A 13,406-nucleotide genomic window follows, 5' to 3' on the forward strand; every position below is an offset into this window, starting at 1 on the left:
ATGAGAAACGGGCGTCTTAAACCACAGAATGACTAATAAGTTATCCTAAAGCGGTAATATGAGACTAAAGTCATAACAGGCTAAAAGCTAAATTTATCCAACACCCTTCATGATTGAAATAATAAACGTGAATTTAAAATACTCATGTTATGTTATGTATGGAGATAGTAGCTAAGTAAAAGCACTAAAACTAAGCATTTAGGTACCTAACAACAGAAAACCTGGTACTAAAAATATATAGGTAAGAAAAAAAATGGGATTTTTATCAACATTTTTCCTTTAACTTCTACCGAACGGACGTGACAGAAAATTGGATTTTTCCTAACCTCTCTGGTCACACGTCACCAACATATATTTGGGCACATTTATATGTCCTAAATACACAAATTTGTTTCACGTCTGATGTCAGATTTATGTACGTAAATCAGACCTTAGAAACCACCTTCAAGGGCACCGATAGGTCTTTGTTTGACGATTAGGTATAAAAAGTGCCTTATCATCGTGATTTAAAAACATCACATTTATTTATCTGATTATAGTGGCATCAATATCTAGACGAGATGTTGAAGTTTTGAGCCTTGTAAACTATACGAATGATGACGGAGTAGGAAAACTACAAAAATCTATTTAGTCCGTTAGCTAACTAATGAAAAAAAAACACGTATTTTTTATTTTGTCATATAAGATAACAATACTTAAACGAAACAAAGTTTAGGAGTGGGCGCAAATACGGCATACCACCTAGAAGTGACGTCACGCAATATTTCAAATCGATATAATAAGTATTTGCTTCCGTAAGCAAATAAAAAAATACGTGTCTAATGTTTTAAAATAATCAACAAGACGGCAATAAAAAAAAAAATTGTCATCTGTCGTCGCTATTGACATGAACTTATTTCATGTCGAACACTGAAAGTTTTTTTTTGTAAAATCTTTATCTTATATCCCACTGATCCTAACTCATGTTAATCAGTTTTATGTTATGACTTTGTAATTATAGAGCTTTACAAGTAAGAACATGTTACTCAAATACTGCCGGATCAGCTTAGATTGGTTTTTAAATGAAATCGTAACCAATTCCAATAACTAAGTTGACCCATAAATTACAAGTCTAGTTTATAAAATGTAGTACTAAAACTAACTTCCCTTTAAAGACGGACTGAGAAATACTTGTTTACACTCTCCAGTAACTTAATTACAGTCGTTGGAGTTGGGAATACTTTCTTAGCGACTAAAATGTTTTCTCTTGAATTACAACCTTTTTAAACTTATGAGCGAAGAAATGTTAGACTTTGAAACCTCTGGAGGTAGAAGAGACATTGTAGCTTAGTGGTAGAATTGGAATTTTAATGTTATAAAATAAAGTAAGTTGTAATAAGTTGTTGTTGTCCATCGGGCAATCTGCATGATCTGATGTAAATGTACTTAATTTTTTTGGGCAGAAGAGTGTTTTTGATCCTTCGTTTCTTATTCACCTATTGCTTTATTACATTCTCCACAAAATATAATATATGTAACTTTGCTTAGCAATAGGCGCCATCATTAAAAATATTTACGAATGCATCTATATGTAACGTTATTATCCATATTATGTTTACTTACGTTTACTTACGAGTCTAACCGCCGTACTCAGAGTCATTTAATAGTTACTTAACCCAGTCCTTCTATAGATATAAATACAAAATCGTTCTTGTACTACTTTACTAAGGAATAGTTTAAATAGCTAATAATTAAATGTCTCTGAGTGCGGCAGTAAATTACAATGTCCCGTCCATTCCAAATACTAATGTTAAAGTTAGTTTCGCAAAGCATTTCGTGTAAAACTGAAATCCGAAAGTCGTAAACAAACGGCCAGGATTTTATGTACGAAATGGTAAATAGAAAAAAATAAAATGTACAAAGATCGGTCGTTGTGCCTAACCGAGTCGAGTAGTGTTGTGACATACATGTTTGGTGTATTGTAAAAGTTATCCTAACAACTGTTATTCGATTGTGCAGTAGAATCGATTTAGTGGTGATATTTTGATTTGAATGTTTTACATAATAAACATTAATTGTATTTTGAAAGGTAATATTATTGTTCTAAAATTCATAGATTTTTTGTTTTATATACCCTGCCCCATACTAGGGTTTTCTCCTGTGTCGTGGGAGCGTTTACAAACATACAAGTTCACATACACATGACACCCAGACCCGAAACAACAATTTGTGGATGACATAAAGAGTTGCTCCGTGCGGGAATCGAACCACGGCACGGCAGCGAATTACCCAGCCCCCACACCAACCGTGAAGTCTCAATTATAAAATCCTTGATAAACTAAAACATTCCTGAATAAAATTTCTTCTCGCCTTCCAAGACGTCTAATAACAGAAAAAGAAACTTTAATTAGTTCGTAAAAATTAAATCAAAGCAATCTTCTGCGTAGATAATACGAATACTATGAAAAAAATAAATGAACGAAGATTCATAACTTTTTTAGGAATGAAGACTAGGTAGACAGATATTTTCAACTTTTTATTTTTTGTATTTCGATACCTTAATTGGCAAATTAGCTAACTCCTTATGAGCAAATTTTTCAGGAGACACTTAAAACTATGTATATCTATCTTTTGTTCCATACGATATTAAATGTTTTTTTTTTGCTGAAACCTGGAATTGGCTGGTTTGCCAATTATTTGCTTATTTCTCTCTCGAAGACGGTGACGTCATTAACAATCATTATATCATCCATACACACACAGTGTCTTTTTAACATTCGAATCAGTACTTACAAAGAAGAAGATTAGTAAAAAGTCAAAGCATTTCTTAAATAGGCACTTGTAAAACAAATTGAAAATTGTTTTAGTTTTGGATAGTAACCTACCTATGTTTATCGAGAAAAACTAGTAAAAATTAAAATAAAGTTGTCTATTATTATACAAAGAACAAGTTAAACGTATAGTCTTAATGCTTCCTTGAAAAGTTTTAATGTCTTCGTACGGCACGTAGGTAAAAGTTTTCAACTTTTTCGACTATTATAGTTCATATTTCGACTTTTAACAATCCTACTAATATTATAAATACTAAAGTTTCTGAGAATTTATGTCATTCCTAAGTTACGCAAAAATCGTAAAATGAATTAATATGAAAGCACAGAGATTGACTATAAGTTTTAAGTAAAAACTCAATACTTAATTAAATATTTGAGAAGTTTATTGTAACGGATTCTTTTACAAAACAACGTATGCATTCAAACTCCTAATTCAATGCCCGTTAGAACTCTCAGCGCGGGAAAATTTACTTGTTAGTGCTATGATGCTATCGATATCAGATATAAAACTAGTCAGATATAAAACTGGTGATTTCCATTTAGTTGATTTTCGTCGTATAACAGTAACAGGAGTGTACAGTGTACCGATAAAGTCTACAACGGAGAAAGTCTATGAGAGACGCTACTATTACATATTTCGATCACAAGATTGTTCGAAACATAATGAACCAAAATTTTTGTTCAAGTTAATTAAGAATCTAGTAATACCGAAAACCTAAAATTTGGTACACCCACCTATTGTATAGTTACTGCCCGATTTTCGGCCAAACCCCGCTATTCTTAGATGCCCTAGATTGTTTCAGATGAATATTAAATGCTATTTTTGGTTAGGTTCGTTGTTGAAACTTGGCCTAAAACTTTGATTTGGGCCTAAAACGAATGTAGAACTATTAAGTTTGTATAAATTGTATACTAGCTTAACTTCTAACCACATTGTTGATTACTTCTCAACAAAGTGAGTAAGACGTATTATATGTAAATAGCTCCTTATGTGTAATTGTAAATTTTGTATCAACTTCCAGCGACATTTGAATTCTATTATGACAGCACTAATTTAAATACAGAGTCGGTCTGTTCTATTTTTCTTAGGAAATGTGTTTCTGCTAAGCCTTAACCAAATATCTAGAATTTAAACTGTATTATTTTAAACGAGTGAATAGATATGACAATGTCTCTTACATTAACTTTTATAATTGACATTGATATTTATAAGATTTGGAATCATATTTTGTTCAATGCCAATATCAGTTCCACACATTGACGGTTTGGATAGAATCAGTGCAATTTTATCAATGATGTTTCCCAGTAGCAAAAGGCCTACTTCAATGAAACTCTACTGGCTTTTAAATGTATTGTTGAAAAAATCAGATTTGAATGGAAAGTTTATAATCCTATGTCACTAAAGGGTTGCTACAAGTATATGCACCGATCGTAAAAAAAATGTAAAAATAAATAAAACTTGAAAAATTTTGGGACATAAAATATACATAGCATAGCGCCCGTCGCGTCGCGTCGGTGCAGTACTCCTATCAAATTCATATCTCTTTGGACGCCCACCTAACATCAAATAAAAAATGTATGAAACACGAAACGAATTAACAAAACTGACTGTCTCGTTGGTCCAATGGAAACAACCACGAGGAATAGTTAACGCAAAATTCTTCGTTTTCGAGTCAAGCAAAAAAAAGTATGTAAGCTTTTATAAAAGTAGATAGAAAAGAACTTTGGATCTACCTATAATTGTATTAAAATTGTAGACCACATTATATATTGATTTGATATAGATAGCTGTCACTGTCAGCGTGTATTAACTAGTATTATATTCGAAATTACAAGTTCACCTAATTTTGGTAGTTAATACGATAGGACCTACAACATAACACAACACTAGCTACAATCTGATTAAAGAAAAAACGAAGATATCTCCATTTAAGCGACAATAGTTTCATTACCTATTCGATTAAACTTAGTTATAAATTATAAATTACACTCAATATCCCTCTTCTAGCCTATAGAGTCAAAATTAAGACCTAAAAAAACTATTATCCAAATTCTAGTGTCGGCATTCTCACCTGTCTGCTATTCCGAAGCTCATTGTAATATTTAAAACCATTCGCAGATTACTGTTCTCAACTCCCCAAAGCGAACGGTTTCTACTGTTTTCATTTATTTAAGGCTAATGTTACTTACATCACGAAATAAAAGGTTTTCGTTTAAATGTAATAGTTTTCTAAGAAGCTATTTGTGTGAGTTTTTCAGTTAAACGTTTGTGAATGCATAGTAATTAGGCGTCTGTCTTTATGTAACTTTTTATACATTGTAGAAGTATTAAATGTTTAATAGACCGCATATCATAATCATCCAATAACTTCTCTCGCCTACGGGAGGCGAAAGGGAGTGTCAGACTCTTTCTGTCTAAAAATCGCCCCGTTTCTACTCCTGCTTTTCGAACCGGAGCGCCTAGTGAGCCCGCTAGATAGTTTGCAGCTCCGAGTAGTCAGTAAGCTTGATACAAATCAACCAGACTATCCATTTTCTTTTAAATGTCATTAGTACTTAGTAGGTCCTACTAAGTACACCCATTTGAATACGGTAGAAAAACATCATCTTCAACCGCTCAATATCATAAAATATAGTATTACCTATATACGAAACAATTCCAGGAAAATAATTCAGGCAAGCGAGTAATACGAACTTAAATGCAACTTACACTTAAGTAGTGTTTCAGTATTGGAGCGTTTAGAAATTTATTGTTTTCCGTTGAGAGTTCCAAGTGGATGTTTAAGATAAGACAAAATAAAAGCAAGTGGTAAATAATAAATATGTATATTTGATTCGGTTTATTTTCTTTTAAAACATAATCGACTGTATCTTTAGTTTTATATTGTAAAGTGTTTGCAATGGATATAATATACTATCAGGACATTTGCTTCTGCAATATGAAGTCAACTGATGTTTAATAAATCAGTTCGGCAGTTATTTATTTATCTTACAATACCCGAATAGAAACTTTGAGTTTCAGGATTCTCATACTTGATAGTTATAATAGTGGCGTAGCGTGCCTTGGTGGGGCCCCGCTCCGTCTCTCAAGCCTCAAAGATGGGACTTACCGATGTTATAAAAGCGGACCCACTTTTGGGGGCTTTATGATGACGTTAATTTTACTAAAATTGCTGCCAACTTTTGAACGCATGCTTTACGTGAAAAAAGGAATTGATTAATATGTATTAATATGAAAAAAGGAATTGATTAATATGAAAAAAGGAATTGATTAATAAATTTGGACTTTTGTAATTACTGTTTACGCTGCGAGGGCCTATAATTGATAATGAATACGGCAGACGCGGTTCTAGCTACGCTCCTAAGTTAAAAATATTACTAAACCGACGAAGCAGTCGATTTCCAATGTCCTAACCAACTTAGCAACACCCCAAATCGGAACGGACACTAATAAACCACACTGCACAATGCATTCTTAACATTACAGTCAATCACAAAGCAACACAAAGCGCGAACTCTTTTCAAAAACCTAAAAGAAACCTTATAAAACATTCAGCTGGCTGTTGTGCCACAAATCCTTGGCCCATTCTCGGTGTGAGTAACACTGGCCACTGCAGCTCGTCTGATTATTTATTTAAAACCTTCCTTGTATATTTTATACACCGCAGTTACTTGCACAGAGGTGCATTCGTTATTCCTACTTTGTTGTGACGTCATAATTCTGTTTGTGGGATGCATTGCAATTTTGAGTCCTTTGCAAATTTATGTCGGGAGGATATGTAGTTACCTATACGTGTAATTTTAATATTGCATGGATAATGAGAGCACAAAGTATGATATTATTTGGTTTTGAGGAAGTATTTAGGTAACCTATTCGTGAGACTGCCTTGTTAGTAGAGTGGTCGTAATTGCGGTCTGTCAGACGAGGGGTCTCGGGTTCGATTCCCGTGTCGGGCAAAGTATTATTGGGTATTTTTCAGCTTTTCGACAATTTCTCAGTAGTACGGTACAGTCACGGAATATGGAATTGTGCCCGATATATGGCAATAGGTGTACCTACAATTGTACATTATACAGTGGCATTAAGTAAGACCTAAGATATGAATATCTGGCCTTAACATACCTACTTACCTAGTTTTTAAAATAAATTGTTAAGAAAAACGAAATCGCTAGACAAAGAAGCGTACTTGTACATACTATAAAATCCTCAGTTCAATAGACTATTACCTAAAATGAATCCACTGCTAAATTAACTTTTGACAGCAACAGCGATTGGACTAACACGACTATTCGCTTCAGTGGCGCCAACTGGTGAGCGCAAAACTGAAAACCCTCATTAGTTTCGGGTGTTTGAACAAAGGGATGCGTCTAGCGATCCTCTTAATGAGGAGTACTGTGCCTCTTGCGTTATGTACTTATTATTAAATGGTGTTGGGAGTTTGAACACGTATTTTATAGTATAGTATAGACACGACGAAGGTTAAGAACAAGTTGAAATTATGTTTAAGTTAGATAATAGCTAAAAACAAAAGTTATACTTTTTTTTTTTTTTTAACACAAAAATCACAAATACTTGGAGTAAATACCTGAAAACTTTAGAAGGAAGAGTTTGGTAATGATACTTGCGACCACAAATATTTATTATTCGAGTTAAAAATATGAAACCTTTAGCTTTATCAATCTTTTCATGCATACTCGTCGATAAAGGTATTTGTAATTTGGCCTTTCTTTAATATATCGCTAATCTGTACCTAGGTTTTTAAGTACTCCACAACACAAGATAAATCTTATCTTGTATTTAAGTTTGTAGAAGTCAGAATAAAACTTTCATTCTTTCTTTGCTCTTGTTATGGCAAGAAAGGAACTCGACTCTGCTTTAAAATTAGATGCAGACAAACTTTATGCATCAAAGTTTTATAACTTAGGTTCTTCGTGCTTATATCAAGATTATGGAACAACTCAATAAATTAAAACTCTTTTATTAAATAAACGCATTCTCCAAGTAACTTGTGTTCATGGTTTGTGGATGTGAAAAGTAAACAAAAAAGTCAAAAGTCAGCATTACTTTTTTTCAATAATTATGTTCAAATACTCAAACGCCTCAAAAAATATTTTCGTCACTATAAATTCTTTGTAATATGACAGAGATAGCACGATATTTAAATATAAAATTGAGTAGCGTTTTAGTATTCGGGGTTAGACCAGCAAGGCACTTTTCAGCGTCGAAGCAAATATTATGATTATATAAAAATTAAAAAAAGAGAAAGAGTTTAAACGTAGCTCTGGAAAGAACTTAAAAATTTTTGTATTATTTAATTGAAGATGCATTACGGTGTTCATGTTCATGTTTAAATACATCGCGTGTCGATAATTTGTTTAGCGGTAAGTAGGGTCCTATTGTGAACAACGAGAAATGATTTCATAACAATTAAAAAACGTAATGATTTCTCTTCTCTCTTCTCGTACACTTAGTAGTCAAAACATTTATTTTTTTCTATTACAATCCGATAAATAATCGCCGCATAAATTGTAGCTCCTGTTAAACATAAAGTTCAAAAATATACAGATTAAGCAGCCTATTTTACGTAGTACCTGTCCGCTGTTTTCACGCACTTACCTATAGAATATTGAACAGTACTGAATAAATGATAACTAAAGAAGGTTCTACTTACTTGTGGCGCTTACTTCAGGCCCCAGAGACTCGAAAGCTTTGCCAAAACTCAACTTAAGTAGTCGATCTGAATCTGAAACAAATAGTTTAACTTAAAATTCAGTTTATTTGTAAACAGCGCCATCTATGTTTTAAGGACAAAGTAACTCTTCCGTTGCTATCGCATGAAATTGAGTCACGTTTCAAAGTTGCTACGCTACCAGACTGCGTAGTGTAAGTATGTTTCGCTAGATGGCGCTGTTTTAAATTAGTTGAAGTCAAGTGGTAGCTGCGGTGTTTAAAATTATAATGATAGTGCCTAACATAATATGACTACCAGCATCACAGTTATTTTAATCACGGTTAATTACATATTTATGGCTACATATTTATTGACACTGTTATACCCGTTATGCTCAATATTCACAGTAAAGCCTAAGACGACCTCCCTATTAACGTACATGTCCAATTTCTATTTAAGATATTATTAAATACTATGTCTTATTTCAAAATGTATAATAGTCAAGTATTTACAGAGAAAATAAAAGGGTTATTATTAGAACTTATGACGGGATATTTACCATGTTTATTAATTTTGATGAGTTTCCGATATTTCGGCACTGTTGCAAGCGCCATGATCACGGAATAACTGATTATTATGAGTTACAGTTACAGAGAAACTCTCTCAAAATTAATAAACATTAAATTCATAAGGGTCTTCTGTATCAAGACATGTATAGAACTTAAATCTCTCAAAATTCTGTCTGAGTAATTCCTAAAACATTTTCAACCAAACTTTATTGGGAATTTGCATCTTATGCAAGAGTGTCAGGTGAGACTTGCGATTCCAATCTAAATAAGCGGTACCAAGAGGTCGGCTGGACAACCGCCAACATTTCTATTCATAGTACCTACCATGTTGGCACTCGCAAATTTAACTGCAGCCGACGCATTTACGAGTCCCTCGTTACAAATTCACTACATTTTTTACTGTTTTAATAGCCGCCATTTTGTTACTAAAACATTTTAGTTACATTAAAGAAAGATGTACACTTTTGTACATTACAAAAATTGTTTAAGTCATTTTTAATAGATGGCGTTTTTAATGAAAATTTTCTGTCAAATTTTAGCTAGCTTTTGTTAAGTTTGGCTTGAAATTCTTTCGTATTAATTATTATTTATGTACAGAAACCTCTTTCAAATAAGAAATTTATTTCCTTAATACCATCTAATGAATTGACTAAAGTAACACCATACAAAATTCTCTACACACACTTCAGAGCAGAGATCAATATTAATTGGGCAAATTGTGGCTCTAACTTTGCATTGAGTTGCGAGTAACTTGAGGTCGATACTAACCAATGTAGTTTGAACTTCTCCTTCATTAGTGAACACAGGAACCGAACCGCATTACTGTACAATGGCGTGGACTCCTCCATTTATAGGTATGTGTGTGTGTGTACAGTAAACTCAATTTAAACTACTTGTGTGTTTCTTTATCGCACGGAAAAGAACTTACGTATAAGTACCCATGTATAGAAATAGTTTAGCTGACAGAAAGTGTGGTGATAGCAAGAAATGTTTTACAGCCTCACTCAGTTATGATTTTGTATCAAAAACAATTGCTAACTGGGTTGAGTAACTACTAAACGAGTACGGTGGTATGTATTTTAGCTACTGAAAAAGTTTTTATTTTGAACAGATCCTATTTTAAAGGGATCGTCGACATCATCAACAGTGGATTATAATAAGTTGTCTCATTATAATCCACTGCCTGACTATAATGGACTGTCTCCACATAAAAGGCTTTGCCATAACTTCCACGCTAAGTAGGGCTAGGGTAGTACTGGGAAACTTCAAGGTAAGGTAATAATACAAACCAGCAGCAGTTGAGTCAGGTGGTGGTTGGAACAGAAATGTGGCTGCGAACCCCTGGCCTGGTGTGGCTGAGTTGGCGGTGAACTGGATGAGCAGCGCCGGACCCGTCGACAGCACCTCGTAGCCTGGAACATTGAAGGAATTTATTAATATTGTATGAGTGTTTCTATAGGCTATATTGATTTTGTAGAATTGGAGGCAAATGAGCAGACTGATCACTTGAAGGTAAGCGATTAGCGCCGCCCATGTACGCAAAACCAGAGAAGTCACAGGTGCATTGCCGGCCTTTTAAAAAGGAAAACGCTATTTTCTTGAAGATTTGAATGTCGTATCGGTTAGAAAATACCGCCGACAACAGCTTATTCCACACAAAAATTGTAGAAAAGAAACAGCACGTTTCTTTTCTACAATTTTTGATTGAAGGCATAACTTTTTACTGAATCCATGGGCATAGATTACTTACTAAGAAGTTAGACGTAGACATAAATATTTTCTTGCTGAGTCATGTGACCTACAGTTTTACGCGCTATGCTTCCCAAATCCAAAGGCTTTTTGTTAATGCTCAGTATAAGTACAACATCATCTACAGATGTTTAAATAGATCAGGATAACAAGTCTAAAACCCAATTTACTTAACAAAATGAAACCGCAACCGCATGACAGTATCGAATTCAAAACAGAAATCAGGCAAAAGCTTTAAACTTGGATTAGAGGATGATCATGGGTCCCTTTAATCCAATCCCTAAGTTATTAGACCCAAATTGACCCCAATTTCAATTTTAGAGCTCATAGCTGTGACCGACTTTGAAGCTAAAGTTTAACGAATCTCCGATAGTGCACTCTAATATGTATTAACGGTTTAGAGTTCCGAGCCATGAAAAGTTTAACTGGAAATCTATCACCCAGCAAATCCCAGCTCCGTTCAGTAAAATTCAAAATCTTCTTTAAAACAAAATCTCCTTTCCTCACAACAAAAGAATGGCAATGCCGATTTTTGAAACGTCGCGAATTTTGCTGTCAAAGGAGTTTGTATATGTTTAGTACAGATTGTACAGTCAGCCAAGGTATTTGGTATGCAGGTAAGAAAATATAGATTGATTCAGTCCAGAGACAGTAACCAGTTAGTTTGTTAATAAGTTAACCGCCACGTCGCCGCTTAGCGGAGGTTTTGCTTTCAACAGTTTTCTTTCGGCAGTTAATGCTTTTACTACCAACAGTTACAAAAGATAATAATTACGGTTTCACTTACTTCGTATCATATTACCCAACTCAGCTCATTGGCTCACATCGTTCAGTAGTTTCAGCGCGATTGACACACAAACATCCAAACAAGCAAACTTTCACATTTATAATATTAGTGTGATTCCCTTACCTGTATACCAAATACCTTTGCTAACTGTACCTACTACACTCGAAAATTGTGAGACGAAATTCTCTTAGAACACGTCACTTCCCTGTTATACATATCATATAGATATTTTGTTATGTTATATTGGACGGAAACATGTGTAGGTAACATGTTCTGAATAACATCTCGGCTCTTCTATTGTCACTAAGGGTTTTTGAAGAGGGTTGGTATTGAAAAGATGAGCGCACTAGGGATTGAAAGATCCTCATTGTTGGTGACTTTTGGTGATGTAATATTGGTATATAAAGCCTAATGAAAGGTATATGTATGGGTATCGGATTAGTATCTTTATAGTTGAGTAGGTAGGTCTAGTATTAATTGTCCGTTGTGGCCTGTGGCTATCTAATGTATAGAGATCAAAGGTGCTTAAGATAGAAATAGTGAGTTAAGAGTTAAGGTTACCTAGTTTAAGTTTAGTATGCGTTATGTATTTAATTAATGTATGTGTATTGTATGAATGACAAAAAGTTGGCAGAGTTGAAATTTTTGGCATGAGCACCATGTAAGGGTGGTTTTGTCACCAGAGATGTTATTTGTAGCTATGCTACGAACATGTAATAGCTAAATTGTGAAAGTATGTGACCGTTTCCATTGATACTAAGCTATGTAGCTATGCGAGGAAGATGAGCAGCTGAGTATGCGATTTATCGATAGCTGGTAAGCCAACCATAACACACATCCGTAGCACGCATCTTTTCATATAAAAAACATAGCTTAGCTTGTGCGCCAATGATTGATCTATTGTAGAAAAAGCACCACACGTCATAATAGGCGATAAGGGTATTGTCATATACCTTACTCTGTGCTACTACTTACTAATTTTGAAAAGCCAAAAATATAATCGTATTTCGGTCAATATTGGGGAGCCTATAATAACATAAAATATTATAAATATTGAAAATCACATCATATTCTTCACCTTAAGTATTTGCGATATTCTATTAGTGTCAAGACTCTGCATGACTAACACGCAGAGATAAAGGTTCAAGGTTCGAGTCCAGTTTACAGCCCGCTAATGTCAAGCGCAAACGGTATCGATAGCTTATCTCTTACTTACTTACTTATTAGCAAATCCGTGTACGAACTAATTATTTAAACAAATAATTGCATAGGTACCTATTTGTAATACATAAATATGTACATACTTCTGAAGGTTTGAGTTATAATAAGATTTTTTTATCGAATAAGCCAGTAAACGAGCTGACAGATCACCTGATGGTAAGCAGTCGTCACGGCCCATGGACACTTGAAACACCGAATCGGAGATTGGGAAGGGGGGTAATTGAGCAAACATTGAAACACAACACAAGCGTTGTTTCCACGTCGTTTTTCTGTGAGATCGTGGTATCACTCCGGTCGAGCGGGCCCATTCGTGCCAAAGCATGACTCTCCCACACTCATTATGACTAAGTATTAACAAACATAGCTAACCCTCACTTGACTAGGGTCAAGTTTGTATAATCCTAATTATTACTATAATCCTAATTAGTAACATTAAGTTGGCTTTAACATACTATGAGGATATGGCATAGAAGGACCTTCAGAAGTAAATAGAAATACTCTCTTAGCATTCCTTTAGATATCAACTATCTCCTAAATTAAAATCATTAAGGTATAACTACGTTATTTGTGTTAAGTACATATTTATCACAGACTACCT

The 13,406-nt window shown here is 34.1% G+C and overlaps 1 protein-coding gene across 1 annotated transcript in view; it reads right to left on the reverse strand.

Annotated features, from left to right (window-relative positions):
* LOC118269840 (suppressor of lurcher protein 1) overlaps positions 1-13,406 on the reverse strand; it is a 436,792-nt gene that overhangs the window by 110,577 nt on the left and 312,809 nt on the right. Inside the window, exons 9-10 of the mRNA XM_050706782.1 lie at positions 10,341-10,463; positions 8,483-8,554 (exon numbers count right to left, since the gene is read on the reverse strand). Of these exons, the coding sequence (XP_050562739.1) occupies positions 8,483-8,554; positions 10,341-10,463 (195 nt within the window). The remainder of the gene's footprint in view (positions 1-8,482; positions 8,555-10,340; positions 10,464-13,406) is intronic.

This window comes from Spodoptera frugiperda, chromosome 30, assembly GCF_023101765.2.
Source record: "Spodoptera frugiperda isolate SF20-4 chromosome 30, AGI-APGP_CSIRO_Sfru_2.0, whole genome shotgun sequence".
In the NCBI taxonomy this organism is placed as follows: domain Eukaryota; kingdom Metazoa; phylum Arthropoda; class Insecta; order Lepidoptera; family Noctuidae; genus Spodoptera; species Spodoptera frugiperda.